The sequence below is a fragment of the Bombus vosnesenskii genome, unplaced genomic scaffold (genome assembly GCF_011952255.1).
Source record: "Bombus vosnesenskii isolate JDL3184/JDL3185 unplaced genomic scaffold, Bvos_JDL3184-5_v1.1 scf7180000013302, whole genome shotgun sequence".
NCBI classification, from domain to species: Eukaryota; Metazoa; Arthropoda; class Insecta; order Hymenoptera; family Apidae; genus Bombus; species Bombus vosnesenskii.
In genome coordinates this window covers 1,361,377-1,384,207 of record NW_022882951.1, presented here as the reverse complement: position 1 = coordinate 1,384,207, position 22,831 = coordinate 1,361,377, and the positions used below count along the sequence as shown (strand labels likewise).

The following is a 22,831-nucleotide window of genomic DNA, read 5'->3' as shown; positions in this document are numbered from 1 at the left end:
TCCTCCTGGATCTACTTTCCACGTTTTCCAGCGGCAGTTTGATTGCTGTGCAGCGACGTTGCCAGGCTATGGCTACCCGATGGTAGCTCGTTACGTATCGAGTCAGGGTGATTTTCGTTGTCTGCGGTAACGTGTGCCGCACTACCCGCTGACGCCAGTCACGTTTCTCTGAACGGCTGTAGCTTCCGATGCCTATTACTAAAAATTAAAATACGTATTGAAAACTCAATCTTTGAATCGAATTGTATATAATGTAATAATTTTCATAAATTCAGATCATGTCTAAAGAGACTAATGTCCCTTACGACTAATGAGCTAATGTCTATACGATTTATTACCCTAAATATTAACCTGGAAAATTTTGAGGTCCTGTGCTTAGGCAGGACTAAATGATTTAGAAATCGTTGGGTGGTATCTTGATGCAAATATTGCCTCGGTTTGGTGGGCAGAGGGGGATAGTCTTCAATGATCATACACGCTGCCTGTCCGTTGCTTGTGCCCCTAAGAAAGCCTGGGTACAAGGTTGGTGTGGTTAATTCACAAGTGGCTCGTAACGAACGATTAGACCGGTCGAAAGTGATGATGTTGCCTTTTAAAAATCGCTTGGACAATGTCCTACTACCGCCGCCTTTGCTGTACACCGATCCTTTCCCTCTGGATGATATCCTGAATGTTTCTGGAATTAAACAAAAACCAATTAATCATTTGCTGTAGAAGAAAAGCAATCTCTAAGTTCTAAACTTATTTAATTTACATTTCATGCATTTAATGCAATACAATATAAACATTAATATAATATATTTTATATTTTATGATTCCAATTTCACCACTCAATTGAACAGAATAATATCTTTTCTCTGAAGCTGGATGAAGTAACAAAACGTCAGCTACCGTCAAATATTAACATAACGGCTCACCATATCCATTTATTAATATCAAAGGAAACCTAATAAAAATTGGCTATTTGAAATTGAAAATTAATATTTTAAGGATTACCTCAATTATTACCATCAAAAACATACTCTCCCCTCCCCCTCTCTCTTTTCACCATCGAAGACGACTAAAAACGAACCTACGTTCAATCAGCCAAATCATCTCAACCCGAAGAAGACGTGGGACGCCTCGCAGACATGGAAAGAGTCGGGCCTACTAAAACCGTTCGCAAAATAGGAACATCGGAGGATGATTTTCAACATATGGCTCGTGGATCATTTGTGCGTGGGATTTCTTTGTCGATCGTTCGTGAATTTTGCTTGGTGTTTTAATATCATTTAGTTCGCGGCGATTTAACGATCGTCCAGCCGATGTTCGGAGGTGATCGACCATGCGAAAATCATGATAGCGAAAATCACACGCGGACCTGGTCGAAAAAGAGGAATGTCTCGAGGTATGAGTACCGGAAACGACGCCACGAGGATCTTTCGATGAGCATCGTCGGTCAAAAATGAAACAACTGAACGACGAAGTATGACAAAAGACGATTGAGGATAACGGGATATGGATCCACTCGTTTTTGAAGTGTTTTCTGCATCAGCTCGGCGATAGTATATTTAATGGAAAAATTTATCATTCGAGTACAGAATTTTTTAATTATCCTTTTATCACGTCACATGACTTGTAGATTGCGCATGTTGATGAATTTATGAGAAATTTGTAGCAATGCATAGGATACGTATATTTTAGAAAAATATATAAAATATCCAAAATAAAATTACAATTTAATATATTCCCTTTTTGTAATAAATCGAAAAAGAATATTGTGCAAGTCACTGGAATATGTGGCCTAAAATGTATCACACAAGATATCGAAGAAATTGAAAAGTATTGAGTTAGAAAATTAAGTTTGGTGAATGCTTTGAGAGGAATAACGGGGTATATCACTCAATTTTTATTCTTTATACATGTTAAATATTGCAGAACATCGGCTGGTTTTCTACTTTATTGATGAGTAAATAATTAAATAATTAAATATCTCGACTTGAATTTATAGATTTTACTCTCGATCCTAATTTTTACTTATTATTAAACAAAGTGTCTAAAACCGAATTTATCATCCTCGTTTCATCCGCCGAAAGCAGCGTTCGTCCGCTGTGTTTCTACAAACTGAACCAGTGTAAATTCGGCTTAACGAATCGTCAAATTTCTTGCGCCAAGATAATAAAATTCAACAGACATTTTTTCGCGTGCGGAGTAACGATAGTCCATCATTGTAATTCTACTCTGGTTGTTCTCTAACGAAACAAATGTTTATATCACGTGATTACTTGAATAACATCAAGATTTCCTCGAGATCTTACGTGCATTAATACGATTCTTCTATTGTATATAACGGGCATTAACGTAACTGCGATCGAATTACAGATACAATTACGATTTATACGATAAGCACAGGCGTGTTACGTAAACCTACACGGCAACCAATCTATACTTTAATTTCTCATACAGTCAAATTGGCCGCACGGTTTGACCCGAAAATCAGGCCACGATATTTGACGTCGAGCTCGGATTTTTCCATCGTGATACGTATACTGAATTAAACTCTCCGTGAATGTTCTGCATAAATATTCTGCAATCTTCGTTCTTTCAACGTCGCGTTTCTTTTTTCTAATTTACGATCAATTTTCTTTGAAAAGTTTGCACTAAAAATAGCAAAGATTTATCGTGAAATTCTTTAAAATATTTTTCTTCCACGATTCTCCCTGTTTTCTTTTATAGATGTTTTTTTCTTTACAAATATTACGCGTCTTATCGTAGCAATTTTTTCTTTTTTAAACACTAGCGATAAGTAGACCGTAATCTCAATTTACTTCGCCCATTAAATATCATAACGATCGCTGTACTTCGGACATTTTATACAGGGTGATTGGTAACTGGCGGTACAAGCGGAAAGGGGATGATTCCACGCGAAAAAAGAAGTCGAAAATATAGAATAAAAATTTTTCCTTCGAGGCTTTGTTTTCGAGAAAATCGACTTTGAATTTTCGCTCGGTACGCGTGCACTTTATCGCGTCTCGTTATAACGGATCTCACTGTAGATCGTTGTCTCGATGGAAAAATTAAAAAAAAAAAATTTTTTTTATTCTATATTTTCGACTTCTTTTTTCGCGTAGAATCACCCCCTTTCCGCGTGTACCACCAGTTACCAACCACCCTGTATATTTTTGCATATCATGTGCATTATATGCATCTTTGAATCTTCAATTTTGAACATTCGCAGCTTGATAATACAATATTGTATTTCTACCGAAATGATGAGTAATATTTCTACTTCGAAATATTATGACATTCTAACGTTCTCGCGAGATTTACGTTTGAGATTTCGAAAGCTCCACGGATAATCCTCCTGTCACGTAAAACAAGAAACCGATAGAAAACAATCGTGGTTGCGTATTAACCGTAATATCGACGCGATCATTGTCGACAAGAAGCCAGACATGGCTCGTAACTCCGTAACCATGCTTCCGGTTACGTATATATAAGGTGTACCACACGAAGTACTGCATTTCGAATTTCTATTTGTGAAATAGCGAATTTCTTTTCTGACAAGTGACGATTTCTTTCTCGTCAAATATATATTATTTCCACTCAAAAATAAATTTGTTTTCCCTTGTAATTGTTATGTAACTCGTAATGCGTTTGCGATAATAGGATAATAGGAAGTGGGTTTAGGAAAATCGATTATTTGATTTAGAATGCAGGAAAAGAGGAAACAGAGAATGGAATATAGCAAACGATACACAGAACGTGGGATATGATCTGATCAATATTCTGCAGATGACTTGACCGAAAGTTAATAATTTAAACCTCGTAGAACGATAAACGGTAACGCGAACGTTGCATGGAAGTCTTCCACGACGAGCAAAGTTATTTCGCCCGTGTACGCTCCAATTGCGAAGCAACGTAACGCGGAAATTTACAATGAAACCTTTTATTTCGTATTGCGATTACGGAGAATTAATCCTCGCGTTGATTATGCTTCTCCTTGCTTCGAAATCCTTACAGATTCGTAAAATGGCGAACGAAATGTCGTATTATTCTTGAATTTTCATTTACGATTTTCTTCTCTGATTTATATTTAACTTTGTATCCGCGCAGACCAATGGACCGTAGGAGATGCGTTCCAATGTAATGGTTTTATATTGTACGACAAATTTGTATTTTCCAAGAGAAGTTGTGAATTAAATGGCATGATAATGGCGAAGGAAAAGCCGCAGAATGGTGTACGTGAAAGTGCTTGTTATCGTTGTATTATGTCATCGAGCAAAAGTGTTGAAATGCGAAATTGAAATGCTAAGCTGAAATAGCAAGTTGCAACAATGGATTGGAGTGTAAAATTATGATAGAAAGTTACTATGATGGAACGGATATTGAAATTTATAACAGCAGATTGCAATATCCAGCTACGGTGATAAATTAAGTGGAAATGTAGAAAAATGGTACGACTGTAATATTTTTTCGAAAAATAAGGGAAATACAATAGGACGTTATAAAATACACAGAACGATAATACTAGTCTATATTATCTACAAAAATGGTACTGATCGTAGTATCTGAACATATAAGACACAAATTCGTCTATCAAAGTTTAGCTTTTCCACAGTATCCTCAAATTAAAAATTTCACCACCTGTGTTCTACATTTTTTAAGAGTTGCTTAATTCAAATATTTATTTGTAATCATAGATTGAATTATAAAGTTGCGATAACATAAAAATGCGAAAGTCACTTGATTTTTATATAATTTTATATTGTGTTATGTTAGTATAATGTAACGTATAATGTAAAATTTCAATAAAATGTAACCTTGTAGAAATGAAACGTTCGATATATAAAACATCATATGTAACTGATTACGAGATTTAATCTTTTCATTTCGATAATATAAAAACGCAGTACGACAAACTGGAGTTTCAAGTGCATCGATAATCTATCAGATAAATAATCGTTATCATAAAATAATTATTGCTTTAATGTTCGATGTCCAGTAGCTACAGATATTCACAATGACATGTATTTATAGCGAGAGAATTAATCACACAAAGGAAGCATCGAGTTCGCAAATCGAATAAATTCGTACAAACCAAACGCGACATTCTGTACATTCCGATATTATTCACCTCATATCGATGATGATATTTATATAAATTCTGCAATCAATATAAAATACGATCAATAGAAACTAATAAAAATATGATAAAATGTAATGAATTTTGTTTTTCTATTTAATATGAAATACAGCAATAATGCAACACAACAAGATATAACAATTCTCCTCTTCTACTTTTATGTAGCAAAAAGATTAAACAAATATTTATTCCAGTTGTTCGATACATTTCATATTATCGATTCTGATTTTTCCCTATTCATTTTATTTCCTTATTTAATAAAAAAACGTCATAAATAGTAACAAAGTGTAATAAAATTTCCTATATTTAGTAGAAGATAAAATAATAATAACGAGACGATAGGACATAAGCAATTTTCCTTCCGTATTTAATGATTTTATATGATGGTGGATTAAAAATCTAAAAAAAAAAAAAAGAAAAAAATATTTTTCAAGTAAAATCCCAAATGCCTCAGGATTGAATACCTTCTTGAACTTTATCAACGTTTCCTCTTAAAATATTCAGGCACTCGTGTGTATCGAGCGGTCTGATGTCCAGCACGCGGCGTAAAATAACGGCTTAGAATTCTAACCGCGATGCTTCGTATCAATAACCATTTATCAATATAATACTAGTCGAGCTGTCAAATGAGCTTCTCTCCCATCTCTATAGAAAGAGAATTTCGTGCACGCGTATGGCGAATAGCAATTACACCAATTACATGGCCAGACAAATTATTACAGTGGTAAACATTACAGTGGTACAATGGCTAGACTAGGATTGTGAATTTATAGAAAATTCAAATATACGGAAATATTTAAAAATACGAAGAGCGTATGTAATATTGTCTAGAGGATAATAGCCAAACTACACGATGTATATTACTCTATGTAAAAACATAAAGAATGCAAAAATATATAAAACTTCCGAAGCAAAATTAAAGCGATAGAATCGCGTCTGGAGCGCAAGAGCTACGGCGATGTGGAAAAAACGTCCAGCTGAATAGATTTTTCTCTATGTTCCAAACGCAATACTCTGAGAGAATTTTAATTAATATCAAGTACGAAAGTACTATGTCTATTATAAATATATAATATTAGTTTAAATTTTTTAAGATGCTGCCTTTGGAATATAAAATGAAAAAATTATGTGATTCTAGATTTTTGTACATCAATGTAGCTGTTAGGCTATAAAATTATAACGCTATAATTCATTTGATCTCAGGTTTCCACCAATAACACCAACGAAGAGTTAATTATTGTATATATTAAATACAATTTTATTCTGACGAATGGAATTCAACTGTAGTGTTCAATGTCTATAACAATCTTCGTACGGTTTACGCGTGTAATAAACGGGGCATACGGAGGAGCACAGCGGGTAGATAAAGAGGAGCCAGATATTTTAACATTTTTAACCCAGGAGGAACAGCTCAAAGGGACGTCACGTTCACCCACTTCCTTCGAACCCGCGCCTCTTGTGGCAATTGTTTATTCCCCAAGCTATCAGTCGACGAACCAAAAGACACCTAGTCGAAACAGATCGATAAAAACATCTCCTCGTGAACTGATTCTTAGACAGTTCGCATTCACCGATTCTTCGGCTTTCGTCAAGAAAATCTTTCGAATTCCAAACCATGGAAGGCAAGCATTGAGAAGATTGAAAAAATGATTGGATAGTTGTTCTCGAGCAGAGATTGGATGAATCATGAATCTGTGGTCGATCAAAGAACAAGGGGAAATTTGGACGCATATTTAAGCGTTTCGTACCGATGAGATTAACGGAGCAATAATTATGCGGAACATTAGCATTACACATTGTAATGATAAAACTAGGGCAATATAGCAAAGTATCGTAGATAAATAGTAAAATATAGAAAATAGAAGACTATGTAGGTCATCGGCGTTAGATGTTCTAACGATCGAACTACGTTAATGTGGAAAATTATTCTAGATAAAATATTTCATAACAGAATAAATATAGAAAACAGGAGATACTACCAGGTCACTAGCATTACGCACTTTAACGATAAAACGACGACTAAAATCGTTATTAGTACCCACACACAATTTCCTAGATAATGAGTAAAACATAGGCTTAGAAACGAAAAAGATTAATCATCTCCCACACAAAATCATAGAATAGAAAATCACAAAAATTAACGCATTGTACTCGCCACACCAACAATAATTATAACATATATAATTATAAAATATGGAAAAAGGAAGATCACGGTATAAATAAATTGACAAATATGTATAATCTCTCCTTTTATCTCAAAAAGTTGTGCACCGTGAAAGTGTACTGGTCGATAATATAAAAAAATCGTACGATATATAATCGTATAATATAAAAAAATGTTGGAGCTACAAGGGGAAAAAATTATCTAACACGCGGCAAGAGAATGAACGAAGAGAACACGGTATCACAGAAACTGATGCGATCGCCATCGTTTATCAAGCAATTTCATCGACGCGAAAATGTGCGAAACCACTCCCATTGGTGGCACGATAAGATGAAATTCACCCTGTTGGCGATATACGTTTGATAATATGATATTCAGATAGTAATCTGCGTATATCGCGTAGATGAACCTCGTGGTGGAATATGGAGATTGAAATACCAGAGAGCCGGTGCGCACGGTCACGTTGCATCGTGTCACAGAATGCGCAAAGAGGCCACGTCAATGCACGTTACGCTGCTCGTAGGAGGTGGCACTGAAGAGGAGAAGAGACCCGGAACACCCGGATGAATGGAAACCACGATGGCGATTAGTAGGTAATCGTAGCTATGTCATTGTTTCAAGATTAAGCATTTGGCGATGATTTTTCTACCTCTCTGAAAGTTTAAGGATACGGCATAGCAGTTTGGAAAAATTGTCAGTGCCGAGACAGTGTTTCAAGACGTTTAGGTCGAATCGTTATTTGTAAAAAATTTCCAGATGGATTTGTTTAGGATTTAGAAGACCGCGAATGGTGGAAAATTTGTTAGTATAATAGTTAAGAGTCATTTGTGTTAATTAATTACAAATTAAAGCAACAAGATCAATATTCCTGCCAAAATAAAAATTTGCTATTGCAATAATTGAAAGTTACCACATCTGAGCATTACATCTGTGTAAATTGGGAGTCTAATTGACACAGTCTTTTTAAAAGAATTTCAAGAAATATTCGATGTATGGAATTTTACGACTAGAACATTGAAAAGCAGTAATCATTGATGCAAACTTCCAACAAAATTAAAGAAATCACAGACTAAATTAAGATATTCGAGAAAGATGGTATAAAATCTATTCGTAATCACAGAATTACTAAATTCAATCCAATTTTCGATTACTCTCCGATATATACCATGAATCGGAACGATACAATGCGAAGGAGGCCACATCAACGCACGCTACGCAGTTCAAAAGATCTCGGATCAATGAACGAAAAGCTACCACACGACATCAATTATGACTTCACGTTCCAAAGTACCTACTGTAATGCCATGCATTTCAAACTGAGTCCAACCTCTCCGTCAAAATTCATCAAATCCAACTTTCTCGCATTTTCACCAAATGCCACCTTTTCACATCTACCTTAAACACTGCCGATCGAATAGAATGTAATTTTGGTCCCTCGAAAGGTTTGAAAAGATCATCTTACACTTTGTAGATACCAAACCAAGTTCAACTCAACCTTCTCACATTTCAAATCACGAAACGCAAAATTGTCGCATCTACCTAAAACACCACTAGTTTAAAAGAATCCGATTCTGATTCTCCAAAAGTTTCGAAAAAGAGCATCTTTTGCTCTACGGATGTTAAACCAAGTCCAACCTTATCACCAAACCCAACCTTCTTACACACCTATAGATACTAAACACCACGTCTTAAAGGATCAAAGTAAAAAGATCTCGAGCAACGATCCAGTGTCCGAAAGATGTCGAAAGAAGCATCGAGAGAAAAAAGATCCTCCTGTAGAGGCAACGAGCAGCCTGAGCCCCCAGGAACGAGTATCGAGCGGGTGCGGAGGCGTAGCAGGGCCCGGAGGATCTTTACCTGCTCGGTACAGACGCATAAGTCGTGATTTGCGACCGTGGCTGCAGCTGCTGGTGGTCGAGTCGTCCCTATATCCTCCTCGAGACTCTCGCCAGAGGTAGGGAGAGTTTGACAGAGGAAGAGTTTAACTGGCCGGTTTCCGTTTGGTAGCCCGAGAAAAAACGCTCGATCCTGCGTAGTCTCGCGTAAATTTGTCAATTATTATCGTTACGATCGAGGGATTATTATTATACGTGAATTTAGATACGCGTTACGACACGACGTGTTGCGAATTGCGAACGACACGCGTGTTGGACGAGTGCTTTCTGCCGGCTGTCGTAACTCGAGTCATCCTCGTCGTGCGCGCTCGCTCGCTCGCGGCACCCGGATCGGCCTGACGAGGCGCGCACGCGTCCTCCGGCCGAGGATACGCCGTATATTGATCGAAACTTGCCCCGATCTGGACGTAACGAACCCCGACGAGGAATTTCTGCTACGATTACGCGCGTCAGGCAAGGTCAGACCTCGACGATCTTTCGCCACGAGGACCGCGCTGCTGAGTCCAAGCTTCCTGAAGTTCCCTCGCGTGTTTCGACTGGTTATGCGACGAGGGTAAGAGAATCAGTCGATCGACACGCGTGGAAGATGGAATATAATATTTTTGCATCACAGAATGATGGGAGATTGAGAATTTTTAGGTTAGGTTCAGATCCACATGTTGGCGAATCATGCTTCCTGGAGTTTTCTCACTTGCGTTTGACCGATTATGAGAAGAAAATAAGAAAATTGGGATACGAGGAATGGAACGAGATATTTTTCCATCATAGAATATCAAGAGATATAGGAATAGAAAGAAATTTTTAGGTTAGGTTTGACATGTAATGATCTGTGAGGATTGTTGTACTGGCCGATTTTATGGAATGCATTATGTGGAATTAGTCGGAATGTTGAAGGGGTTGAAACTCGAATCGATAATATCGATAATAGTTTTGATTAAACAAGAAAGAAGTTTGAGGTTAGGTTCGGTCTTAGATCTTATTAAGCGGATCAGAATAAATTAACCAGATTCTCGTTTGTGGCATATACAGAAAGTTTATTAGTGGGTTGAGATTTACTTGAATTAAAATCTAGTTACGTCATGTTCTTGGTTGGACAGAGAATAAATAGCTACTAACATTAGTGTACTTTGTATATTTTGAATGTACCTTAAGTGAATTTGTTAAAAAACTATTGATCAAATTGCGATGATAATATCATACTCCTGATTTAATGTAGGATAGCTTCATGATTAAATTGGATAAGCACAGAATGGTTCCTCAACCATAATGTAGGTTTAATGGAAACAGTAATATCCGATTTTCATCACGTAACAGTAATATTACTCGGAATATGCTCTCCATCTGATTAAAATGTGAAATACAACCAAAATAATAAATACAAAAAAAAATGTGGAGAATCAGATTGAAGATGTAGCAAAAATTTGATCGAATACTACGTAGAATAGAAGCAGAATAAAATTATACAAGAACTTTCAATTTTTCTACACTGTGTTATATATTTTTACAGGTTAACAAGATAAGGAACGACATATTTCCTCTGTCCAAAACAATAGATTATATCCATCGGAAAAACAAAGTCAAGTAAGATATTTTTCTTTCGTAATTGTATAAGAGTTAACATTTTTAGACTGTGTTTATAATTACGAGATACGGTGAACGACAGAATGATTAATGAAATACCTCGGTCAAACCAAATGGAATTTCTATAATAACCGAATAATCTTGGGCCAAATCTAATAACCGCGATCCTTGGTTACCAGGACCACTGTGCATTGTATTTCCTCTGCAGGATAGAAGGAAAACGTTAGCTGCTTCTATTGATCACAACTAACCGTTTGATTAGAGCTCGACAAACGATAACGAGAAATCTTGCACCAGTAAATTACGGATTTCAAAGGAATTTGGATTTCTGTTATAAGAAACATTGCGCAGCCTCCTTTTCATAACGTAGAATATATCGGTCGCTTTGCATATTCACGGGATAACCGACTAATAGAAATATATTACAGAGAAACGAGAAATCGTAAACCATACTGAATTCCTAGCAATCGTTCTGCAAATGTTCATAAAAATCAATAAAAAGTCATTGCATATGGGAATTAAATTTCTATCGCGTCTAATTAAATACTTCGAATCTCACAAGTCTCTGGATCGTCCTACGATGAATTATCAAAGACTAGCACGAGACTAAATGGTAATAAACGCAATAAGATTGCTGAAAATGTCCATCAACGAGTCCGGTTCTCCATTTTTCACGCACGACGAAAAATTACCGCTTGTTCGTGCAACAGATCACGCGGTTATGCATTCTGCGGACCGTTTATTATCCAGCGAACTGACGGATATGCATTATGCATTTTCTGGTAACGATCGATTTCCACCGATACGTTTCAGGCAAGGCTAGATCGTACGCGACTCGTCGCGGGAAGACATATTGCGGCCGAGACAGATTCGCGGCGATAAAACACGGCATGCGGCTCTCCTTATGCAAATTTCGTTCCCTTCGACCTGCAATGCCGCTCGAACGTTTCATTACCGCTGATACAGTTTCGCCTGTTATCGTGGGCGCACGCGCGCGGTTTTAGGCGTTTGATCGTGACTCAGATCGAGCTCATGCAAATTCCGAATTAATAGAACTGATAAAGGGGAAAAATCGTTGAACGCGTTCGAGTTTAACGAAGTACGATATTCGATTGGAAAAATGGAAAAGTGGCGAGAGGAAGTAAAAGGGTTAATGATGCACAACATTACGGTGAAAGCGTATAATTTCTTCATTCCTTGTAAATATATCCGCTTACTTTTTAAACTATACTAGTATACTTCTACTAGTAAAAATATCACTGTCTATAATTACAGTTACTTATCAAATTAGCGTATACACTTACTAAATTAATACGTTCACTGTAATGTACATACAGGACGATTCATATTTATTGGATGAGTAGAAAATCCTGTATCCGCATAACAAGGTTCAAGATTGAACTTATTTTCCATTTGCATCGTAAGAATCAATTTTAAATCCACCAAATAACAATTACTATCACTGAATTCATTATTATCGAAAGAATAAATAAGAAAAGTATAATAAATAGGTGAAATAATATTTCAACAATGTAGATAATATGGTACTTCTATGTAGCTTCTAAATTACGTGGTGCTAAACGATTATTGTAATTTATCCGTCGGGCAATCGTCTACTAATTGAAATCTGGAAAGATAGAATAGCCATTATGAGACGTAGAAGTAAATCTTGCCACTCGTGACCTCAACAGCTTGCAGTACAATCGCAGCACAGTTTGCATGTTATTCTATGCGTTTCTGTAGTGTTTTGCGATTGCATCGTGAATTGTATAACGTACTCCGTGTTTACAGAGTGATCCGCGTAAAACGTTCTACCGTATATGTCTAAGGACATTCGTGTAAAATGGATTACATCTAGTGCTTTATTTGTATAGAATAAACTACATAGACTGTATAGCACGATCTATATGGTAACACATAGAGGACAATCCACATAAGGTAGATTATATGTAGCGTTATATCGTATTCCTACGTTGCATTGTGTAACGTATTCTGTTTATACAGGATGTTTCACATACAGTGTTAGACTGTAATTAGTACATGATTCGCAGACAGGATATTTGCAAATTCCACTTTGAATCAACAAGAGGAATGATACGATATCTTTTGTATATACGTTTCGAATTACATGGTATCCCATCCTGTTTTTATATGGTGATTCATAAACGATATTATCTTCGGATCTGACTCATATGAAATGTCGTTTTAACAATCGATAGCTATACAAAATATTTTACGTTTAAACGTTTGCATGATGTAACGCGTATAAGACATTTGAAATAAAAAAATATTAATCGCGCAAGGGCAAAGCGAAGAAAATGATTTCCACGATACGTGAAATGTCACGTGGAACAAGTACAGAAGTCTTAGAAAGCATCTAGCCAAAGGAAATATATTTTAACGAACAAATGCTTTTTAGAATATTTTCATTCCACTTTCCCCCCTTTCCCCCAAAATGAAATATTATGCTTCTTCGCTCTGTGAAAAGACCGGTTATCCAATCGAAGCACTTCGTAATCAATTTCTCTTTTGCAAAAAATCTTCTTAAAAATCCTATCGCCATTTATCGCTTTCGCGCGTTTCTTACGACACTCTATCGTAATAATACTCTTCCTCCGTGGAAGATAAGATAATACGTACGCATTACGAAACCTCTAAAGGAAATGAACAATTTGTCAAAAATTTATAACCGAACCAACCACTTGTTCCTAGCGTTAGAATTAATTTAACCAAAAAACAAATACATCTATCATTTAGTTAATTAATAGCATGTTGTATAATATAATTAGTTCGTCCAAAACGTTTCTCTCGTTTCACAAGGTGATAATAGATGAACAACAGTTTCTATTTTATATTATTTTATTGATCCATTTCGTTCTGTTTCTATTATCATGTTCGTGCATAATTCAATAAACTAATATAAAACAAGGAACATCGTGCGTCTATTATTTCCTTATAAAACGAAAGAAACCTTTTCTGACAACCTAATACATCGGATACGAATTAAGAAAGACGAAGAATAGGAAGAAAACAATTTTTTAAACGATTTGAAGAAGAATACTTGAACCTGGACGCGCGTAAAATTTTTGGAAGAATATTCGATCGTTGGGAGTGAGGCTGAGATGACAGGAAGTAGGCGGAACGTGAAAAACGGCGTCGATCGAGCAACTGCGATTTCGGGCATCCCCGAAAATGACGCAACGAAACATAGTTCTATGCTAATTCATACAAGCACACGGAACTTCCGGTGCGCCATATCCAGCGTGTCGACTATTTTTCCACGAACTGCATCTTACGACAAGGTCAGACTTTCCGTTTCTTTCTCGTGATCCTAACATTAGAAACTAGCGTTGACCGCCTTCGCGCGTATCGAGCACCATGATCTTTCTCAACGTATATAATGTCTTCTTTTGGTGATTTAAAATTTAACCTTGTTTATCAGAAGTGAAAGGTTGGCGAGAGAACACATAAGGGATATATATGGAAGATATATTTGGGAACTTGTAATTAACGCTTACGACCGTCTGTTCGACACCTGTGCCTGAAATATCGTTGCAATCGGCATAATTTATGCGAATCTTTTTCTCAAACAACTCTTGCATCAGAAATTTAATTTACAAGGTTTTCTGCACTCGATCGAGTGTCACGTGGAACTTTCTAAACGCGAATAAGAATATTTTATGGCTAAATAATACGAATACTCCGGCAAACATATAAGTTTACTATAAATTCACTTATCTTTTTGTCTTTTACACGTTATAGAATTCTGTTAATTTGTTGCTGAATGTGTGACAAGTTTCCATATCTCGAACATAGAAAATGCACTGGCGCTGGAACGTTTGCAAGACCGTCTGCTTTTTAAACGATACAACGATACTTTGTATTTATGGAAAATTGAAAAATACAGAAACGTTGGAAAAATACGCAAGATATCCAAAGTAAAATATTCGTTACGATATTTACAAGTCTTTTTATTTATTCTATCAATTTATGAACGCGTCGTCGACATAAATGCAAATTTCTCGGATATTTCGTTCCCGGCTAGATTCACTGTTTTTCCACCGACATGATAGCCATTTCTGCCCAATTAACTCGACGCGTTAAAACAGATGGAAATCCCTTCAAACTTTGCATAAAATTTGCATCGTGGGACGAATCTCGTTCTTTTTTTGCACGTGTTTTTTTACCCTCTTGCGCCATATTAATTATAGCCTCGATTAAGCCTTAAGCCGAGCAAAGGAATCAACAACTTACAGCAAAAATAACGTTCTAAAAAGCAGAGAGAAAGAAATTGAATGAAATGGTTTGCGAAGATTTGATACGGTAAGGTTGAAGATAAACGACGCGTATTTCTTTCTAAACTGAGATGGTCAGACCAAGTCACGGTCAAGTACGTGGAAAAAAACAGACGAAAGGCAAGGACAAGTTTTACGATTTTACGCTAGCACGAGACGCAGCAATTTTATTTCCGTGGTTTGAGCGAGTTGCATGCCACGTCTCAACAACGAAACTCGTCAATGGTATTCAAATCGCGGGTTCCTCCCTTCTCAATTTTCCGACGATTTAAAACAAAAATGTACGGTAGAAAATATGGGTCGCCGTAAAAATAACATCTGCAACGTGTTTTAACACTTTGCGGACGCGTGTCGGTATATAGCCGCCCGAATCTGTTCACAGTTCCGGACACTTATTTTCAAGTGGCTAGCGTGCGTCTATTTTTCCGAGCGATAATCTAAACTAAACAGTATTATGTTTTTGACAAAAGAAAATTATAGATCTTGCGAAATTTTATCTTCCGTTTAACGTAAACTCACGACGTAGGACGATGGTCGAGTCAAAACAAATTTCAGTCTTTCATTTACATCGCGACCTTCAGATACCTACAGTTAAAGAAGAAATATCAAAATTCAGTAACGGATATAATATAAGAGTTAACAACCACCAAAACCCATTAGTTGCCCAATTACTTGACACGACGGATCAGATTCACAGGCTAAAAAGACAATACCCTTTAGATTTGAACATTAGATTCAGCTAGAATCAAACATACTATAAACTCTTATAATCCAAGTTACAGTACCACGCAAGAATAATTTACTTATAATTCTCAATGAGAAATGATTGTAAAATTCTTCCAAATAAAAAAAAAAATACATATAAAGCTATGTTAAAACCAGCTACGCTCGTTAAGGCCCAGAACTGAAGAGGGCGCATCGCGAGTTCGAATCCTCGGCCTGGAGATATATTTGCAAAAGATGAAAAAGCCAAAATCTCTCTTAAAAGTAATATACTACAGGCAAGCCCCCTCCCTTGCGCTGTTGTGGGTGTACTTTCTGGAAGTGCTTAGTAAAACTGCTTTTGGTGTTTAAGCACCCAGGGGGGGCCCGACGATCGACTCGCACTGGTCTCTACCGTCCCGCCCGTTGGGGGTTTTATTAGCCGGTAAGAATCCGGCTTCTGCCACCCCTAGTGCCGTCGCCTTCGCAGTAATAGTGACAATAATGATGAACTAAATAATATAACTAAAAATAATATAACTAAATATATAAAAATAAAATAACTAAAAATAATACAAGCCTCGAAAATGAATAACGTAAACGTCCAACGTGTATATTTTCTCAACTGTACGCGCCAATACTTCTCTTCTAGAGCGTCTGCAAAGGGTTAAAACACCGTCGTTATCTAGGATATTCAATTCCACTACAAAAAGTACAAGATAATCGAAGAAAAGGAGTTATAAATTGAAGAAGAACGAGACGAAGAAAATGGAAAAGGGAGAGTTTGAAGATGGCGATAAAAGGCATAAAGGGGATAAAGGGAAATGGAGCGGCATGATAGTACGGAATACGACCGGATCGATTCCAATAAAATAACGCAAGAAGCGAAGGATAATACACGAATACAAGGTACAGGAAAATTCCTGCGACTAATTAATGGCTATCTTACGGGATCGTGTTATACCAATTTAATATACGAATACGATTTACGTCCAGCCGGTTAATCGAGATCGATTCTAAATAGTCGTTCTTTTAACATTTTTCAGAAGTTTGTATTCTTCATATATTGACATACGACATAAAAAGAAGGAAAGAAGTATTTATGTTTCAATGAATCTTATGATCTTTCCTCGATCGAGTTATATACGTAATAAAATCTGCTTTTCTTCCGATGTTTGTCTTTGGTCATTTTTGAGCATTTTTTTACCTTAAGTTTGTAAATATTGCTTCTGATGTAATTACTGTAATTTCATTATAGCTTAGTGTTAATTTCGTACAGCTGTAAAACGATATCATAAAAATTCTGTTGAATTTTATTCGAAATAAATTCACTCAAACAATAAAGCGCGGGATTTCCAACCGGAGAGCAGACGATCAATCGTCTCGGTGGAATTAAGAAGAATACATAGATTCAACAACAAGCTGCACAATAAACGATCTAATTATCTACTCGTCGATCCTCGATGACCGCTTCCCTTCGAGAGCAAGTCATTCACACCGACCTTCCAGAGGCTCTCCAGCACGATTCGCGAGATTATTGAACCTGAATCGGCGAAGAAAACGAGATTACGGACATCGTAGCCTTGACCAAACGCGTAAATCTTCTATGTACGTACTTGTGAATGAACGAACGAACGAAACGTGTGATTCAATTCAAGATAAACTATAAGTCAAAATTGTAAAGATCAAAGATACAAAATAAGTTTGTATTTCGTGTTTTTAATTGGATATTTTCATTCTTAATCTATCAGCCCATTAAGGATCAACGAACTGCTATCGTATTACGTTCTATAAATACTTTAATTTGAAACTTTTACTCTTCTTGGAACATCGATGGAAAGAAATTCCTTTCCACACCCACAAGATGGTAGTATCATAAAGCTATCGTCAAATGGATCTATTTAACCAATTTAGAAGTTTCTCTAATAAAAGTGTTCTACTTTTGGAGTATCGTTTATTTTTCGAATGAATCGCAGAGAAAATAAACTACAAGGAAGAATGAATGAATTCTCCATGATGATGTAAGCATTGAAAGCAACTTGTTTTTTGAGATTGGAAAATTCATAGCAAACTATAGCAAGATCTATGGTTCGTAATACTAGATTGCTGCATAGATTCTACTTCATATATGTAAACTATCGATGTTACGATAAATGTAATATTCCTGTGTATGTCGATTAATCTGCAAAATCCAAAGATTTAGAAATTAACATCTGATTCAACAGCTAGGTATAGAGAGGCCAAGTATATCAATTCATTTCTCACGTCGTTATTTATCAAAGAAATATTACAAATTTTCTCGTCTTTGTCCGAATCGTCTCGAGGAAAATATAAAATAATCGTCATTGATATACGTGATTAATCATTTTAGTCGCGAGTTAAACATAGTCTTAAAAGATCTTTTCGTTTATCGAGATAAGAGCTAGAACGAAATATAACAATTCGAGCATCTCAGCAGGATCAGATTACGATTAAAGGAAACTGGCTGGCAATCTCGAAACACCGTTTGAGAACCACGGGTCGCACTGAGAGGAACTGATTAAGAGGTATTATTTTGCATCGCTATCGAGCAACTATGCACGCTTAAGGGTCAGAGCAGGCCATCTTAAGCCGCAGATAAATGGAAAAAATAAGGCGAGCATACGCGAAGGGAGCGAAAGGTCGGATTACTCGAGTCCGTTCGAAGAATCCGTTTCGAAAGCAGACGTTTCGTGTTCTGATGATCGAACATCACGTAACGATGGAATAAAGTTGGACCGATACGTAGGTAGAAACACATTTTCAGATTAATTACCGGAAGAAAATATACAATTCAAAGCCAGTAAATCAACAATGTTGTAGAACTAATTTTTTCTCTTATCCATGAATTATTTCTTATTTTTTATTTTATCTACAATTTCTAAATATAAACTTTTATATAGATTTACAATAAATTTTGACAAAGATTCATTTTTCTACTTATATATGGTCTGTTCTTTCGTTTTCTTTTAATTTTTTTTTCGTTTTTAGAGGTTTTCTATAACAAAGAGAAAATCAGAACTAGCTTCAGTTACAGACAGATATATACCTTTCGTACTGTACTAATAATAATATTATAGTATAATATATAGTAATATCGAAGCCAAGGTCCTTTCGATATTCCTATGAATAAATCAATAGACGTTAAGAATAACATAAATGTTACACAACAGAGAATATAATATGAATAGGGGTTATTAATGTTATCTGTCTGCAACATGACATTTCAACGACACACTCATTTTAGATATTTTTTGAACCTTCTTTTACAGTAAAAAGCAATGACGACGTAAAAGCAATGGAAATGCGAATGAATTTTTCAATAAGAAAAAGAAAGCGGATTATGTAATTGACTGTCCGTTGCGGTAATATATTTCATTATTGCAACATTTATCTATTTAATTTGATGGTTCATTTGATTCTACTTTCTTTACTAATTAGAAAAGTTCGCTTTGATCTTCGTCAGTGAAATTACCTTTTCCAATAAATTGCCAATAGAGTATCTTGTTAAAATGATGATCAGCTCCTAACAAGAAATTTATAAATACTTCAAGCACAATATTCTACTACAATTTTATATGCATAATTTACCATCTTCTTATTAAAAATTTCACAATTTATACATATCTAGTGTACTTTGGGGAATATTACTCTCAGAAATACAATTTAGATACTATAAAATATTTACAGGAATGAAGAATCATTGAAATAATGTTTATTGAACGATTTAGACGCAAACAGGTCATGTATATCCAGAGGAAAGTGAAATCAAAATGTAAATATTGTAAGAAGCCAAACATCGAATTGAGAGTTAACCTTTCGCGATCTTGTTAATTAATCGCGTCCGATTAATTCCAATATCGTTCGTTTTTCCCCAAGAAAACGAAATATCAATTACTTGCGATATTGTATATAAATACATACCATTTAAGTTTGAAATAATGTGACACCATAAGTTTATTTAAGAATTACAAAATCACGTGTTATAAAATTTATCTTTTTTTTTTTTTTTTTAGTACAATACGTAAGTAAGAAATTGTAAAAGAAATCCTTCGCAGCTGTACTTCCTGTTCGGCTACAAGAAATAATAATAAAAAGCGTCATTGATCGTGAACCACAAGCATCGTTACAGATAAAGACCTCTTGTTAGATTATTTTCATCTGGATAACGCGTGGAACTTCAGAAAGAAATTATCAACGCTAACGCAAGAGTGGAAAGAGACAGGAGTAATATCGCAATGGTAAATTTTAGCACGTGTTTTTTATTTGCTTAATATGCGAGCAAAAAATTCCATCAATTACTATTACACGACGATATCTCTCAAACGAGAAAGAGAAGTTACGTAAATAGTAAAATATGGATGTATTTTAAACGACATAGTAGAAAAATATAAATATTTTATCAACTAATATTTTCAACAACAAAGGAAGCGTATGGTTTCAAATGTATTTACAAATAAAGAAAACAGAAATTTCTCCGACGATCTTTGTTTGCCGATAAAGAAGGAACGAGCGATGTAACTCTATAATTTATACAATTTTTCAATCTATTTTTGGAAATCACTCGGTACACACTTCCTCGAATCTCGATCGGTAAACATTCAAACATGCAAACGCACAAAAATAATGGCCTTATATCGAAGAAATATGGTCGATCGTGATAAACGTACAAAGTACGGATAGTCGATGATTCGATACAAACACCAACGGACAAATCGTTTAAGTCAATATTAACATGTATGTAATATTGTGATGGAAGAACAATCAAACTCGACAGTGATACACAACTATACGAACCTGTTCTTTTTATCGACAGTACTAAAGTTTGAATACACGACTCGATGTATACCGGTTAATTTAAAAAATAATTTTTTCTCCGTGATACGATTTATTATAATTGCTAATTTAGTATAGATGATATAGCACTTTTTAAATCATGCGAAATAAATCAAACGTACAAAAAGATATAAGAAACGAATGAAGAAATTTTAAACACATAACCGCTTCTAACACCTCTTCCTAATATTACTTTTTAAGACATTACATCTCGTATTTTTTCTCGAACTTTGTTTCACTCGTTTCCCATAACCACCGAAACGTACATTGTATATATTAAACCATGATTCATCAAAATATTACGTTATACGCACGTTATCGCAATCTCGTGGTTCACTCAAGCGACGAAACTATCCGTTTCGGTGCGTTCAATAATCCGGTAAGCAATATCGATCCAACGTTACGTCGTTGTGATATGAAAGGCAACAAACGGATACGACGAGTAAAAGACGAAGATGAAACGTGGTATGCATGTATGTACGTTTGCTTATGGAACAAGCCGAAGAAAAGATTAGGATACGATAGAAATGTTCAATTCCCGTGTAAAATAAACTGGTCGCGAATCTCGTGCACGTTCTCGTGTCCAAAATGGCTGGTCGCTAAAATTAGCGTCGGAAGTATACGAAACGATACCAGATAGAACATCGGCGATCGCTACTATACCATGTTTCCACTCACCTTGACGTCGCAGAAAAGTCATATAAAATGGTATCGCCCTGCTGGACGGCCGCCTTCTAGCGTGAAAATTGAACGGGTGTTCGTAGGTGTATCGACACAGATGGATCGCCCTGTCGGGTGTACCCCAGTGTCTCGTTTTACGTCTTTCAACGATGTCGCCTACGAAAGTCGGTCGTTGAAACGGTCAGTCGCGTAGACGTGACACCGTGATAATACTTCTGCGTACTCTCTATCCCTTTTCCTGTTCGATGACAAGTATCCCTGTTGTCAAATGGCTATTTGCTTGGCGATTCTTTGTAAAGAATTGCGTGCTGTGAGTAACTTTATCGCTTGAGACGTGCACACGAAACGTTCCGGCTTCTGAGACGGCTACTATCTGAATACAACTGCAAACGAAACGATCCTCGAAACCAGGGCCGTAAACGTCAGTCGTGAATCCCCGCGACTGATATTTGTGCCACTACCTAATCTTTTTCACCAACGAGTCCAGTCAGGAGAGGTAAATAAAACCATATGATCTAGGGAAAACGGAATTGAATTCATAATCGAGGTCGTATAAGCTATGGTTTGAACGATGAATGATACAAATGATAAAAACTAAAAGATGATTTTTTTAAATGAACACGTATATTCTTTATTGAATAGAGCTTTAAACGTTGTAAATGTTATAAGAAAATTTAAAATAATTAAACCAATATTGCAACTGTTCAATTGTAAAATACGGAGTGTGGCAGATCGCGTGATACTAAACTAAAGTAAATTAAACTAAATGGAAAATATAGAATACAATTAGTTCGTTTTCAAAAAATCCGCATTTAAAACTTCATCAAATATGCGTGTAGCGCACTAATTTTTGATTGAACATTTTCCAACTCAAATTTTTCAGGAAGGAAACCGAGAAAACTTCTGTACACTGTTTACTTATCTTCACATATAAAATAATCTTCTGTTTGGTTGTACATGCCTGGTTGTAATAAAGTAAAATAAAACGTTATTTTTTCGAACATTAATTTCCGAAATTGGAAAATCGAATACATTTGTCCACATTGAGCTATACTGAGCAAATACTTCCGTTACGATGTATCAAGCAAATATATTACATTTAACAGGTCAGTTTAAATATTTTCTCCAATAATATAAAGCTGTCCCCGAAGATTATAATTTGCTAACGACTAATCAGCCAATAGTTGGAATACCACGTGACTAGTTGTATTTTGTATTTACTCTCACTTTGACTTTCAGGTGAGATGATACACAATTGTTTTGAATATATATCTATATATTGCGAAGAATTCGAATCTAATCATGCTTTTATATTTGAAAGATTTTGGAAGTCTCGATAAGTCTTTAATCTTGAATTTTTAAAGTTTCGATATGTGTTAAAAGTCTTGATAAATCTAATAATCTTAATCCATTCAATATCTTGTATCTACAATCTACAATCTCTTTATTATATCCTACTTTTAATACTTTTAAGATTTGCTACATACAAGTCTTTTAAGACTTACATGATTTTCAAGACTTTTAAGAGTTTTAA

General features: G+C 35.7%; 1 protein-coding gene across 3 annotated transcripts; it reads right to left on the bottom strand.

The window, feature by feature from the left end:
- Window positions 1-21,764, bottom strand: LOC117234105. 3 transcript variants are annotated; one of them, XM_033495010.1, is made up of 4 exons: window positions 21,521-21,764; window positions 21,295-21,453; window positions 352-676; window positions 1-198 (listed from the first exon to the last, which is right to left on the bottom strand). In XM_033495010.1, the coding sequence occupies exons 2-4, from the start codon at window positions 21,314-21,316 to the stop codon at window positions 159-161; spliced, it is 387 nt and encodes a 128-aa protein (XP_033350901.1). In that variant the 5' UTR covers window positions 21,317-21,453; window positions 21,521-21,764; the 3' UTR covers window positions 1-158. The 3 variants fall into 3 exon arrangements, with proteins under 3 accessions (XP_033350901.1, XP_033350900.1, XP_033350902.1); XM_033495009.1 differs by having other exon boundaries at window positions 21,295-21,764; XM_033495011.1 differs by lacking the exons at window positions 21,295-21,453; window positions 21,521-21,764 and adding an exon at window positions 9,147-9,425.
- Between the last annotated feature and the right edge of the window lie 1,067 nt (window positions 21,765-22,831).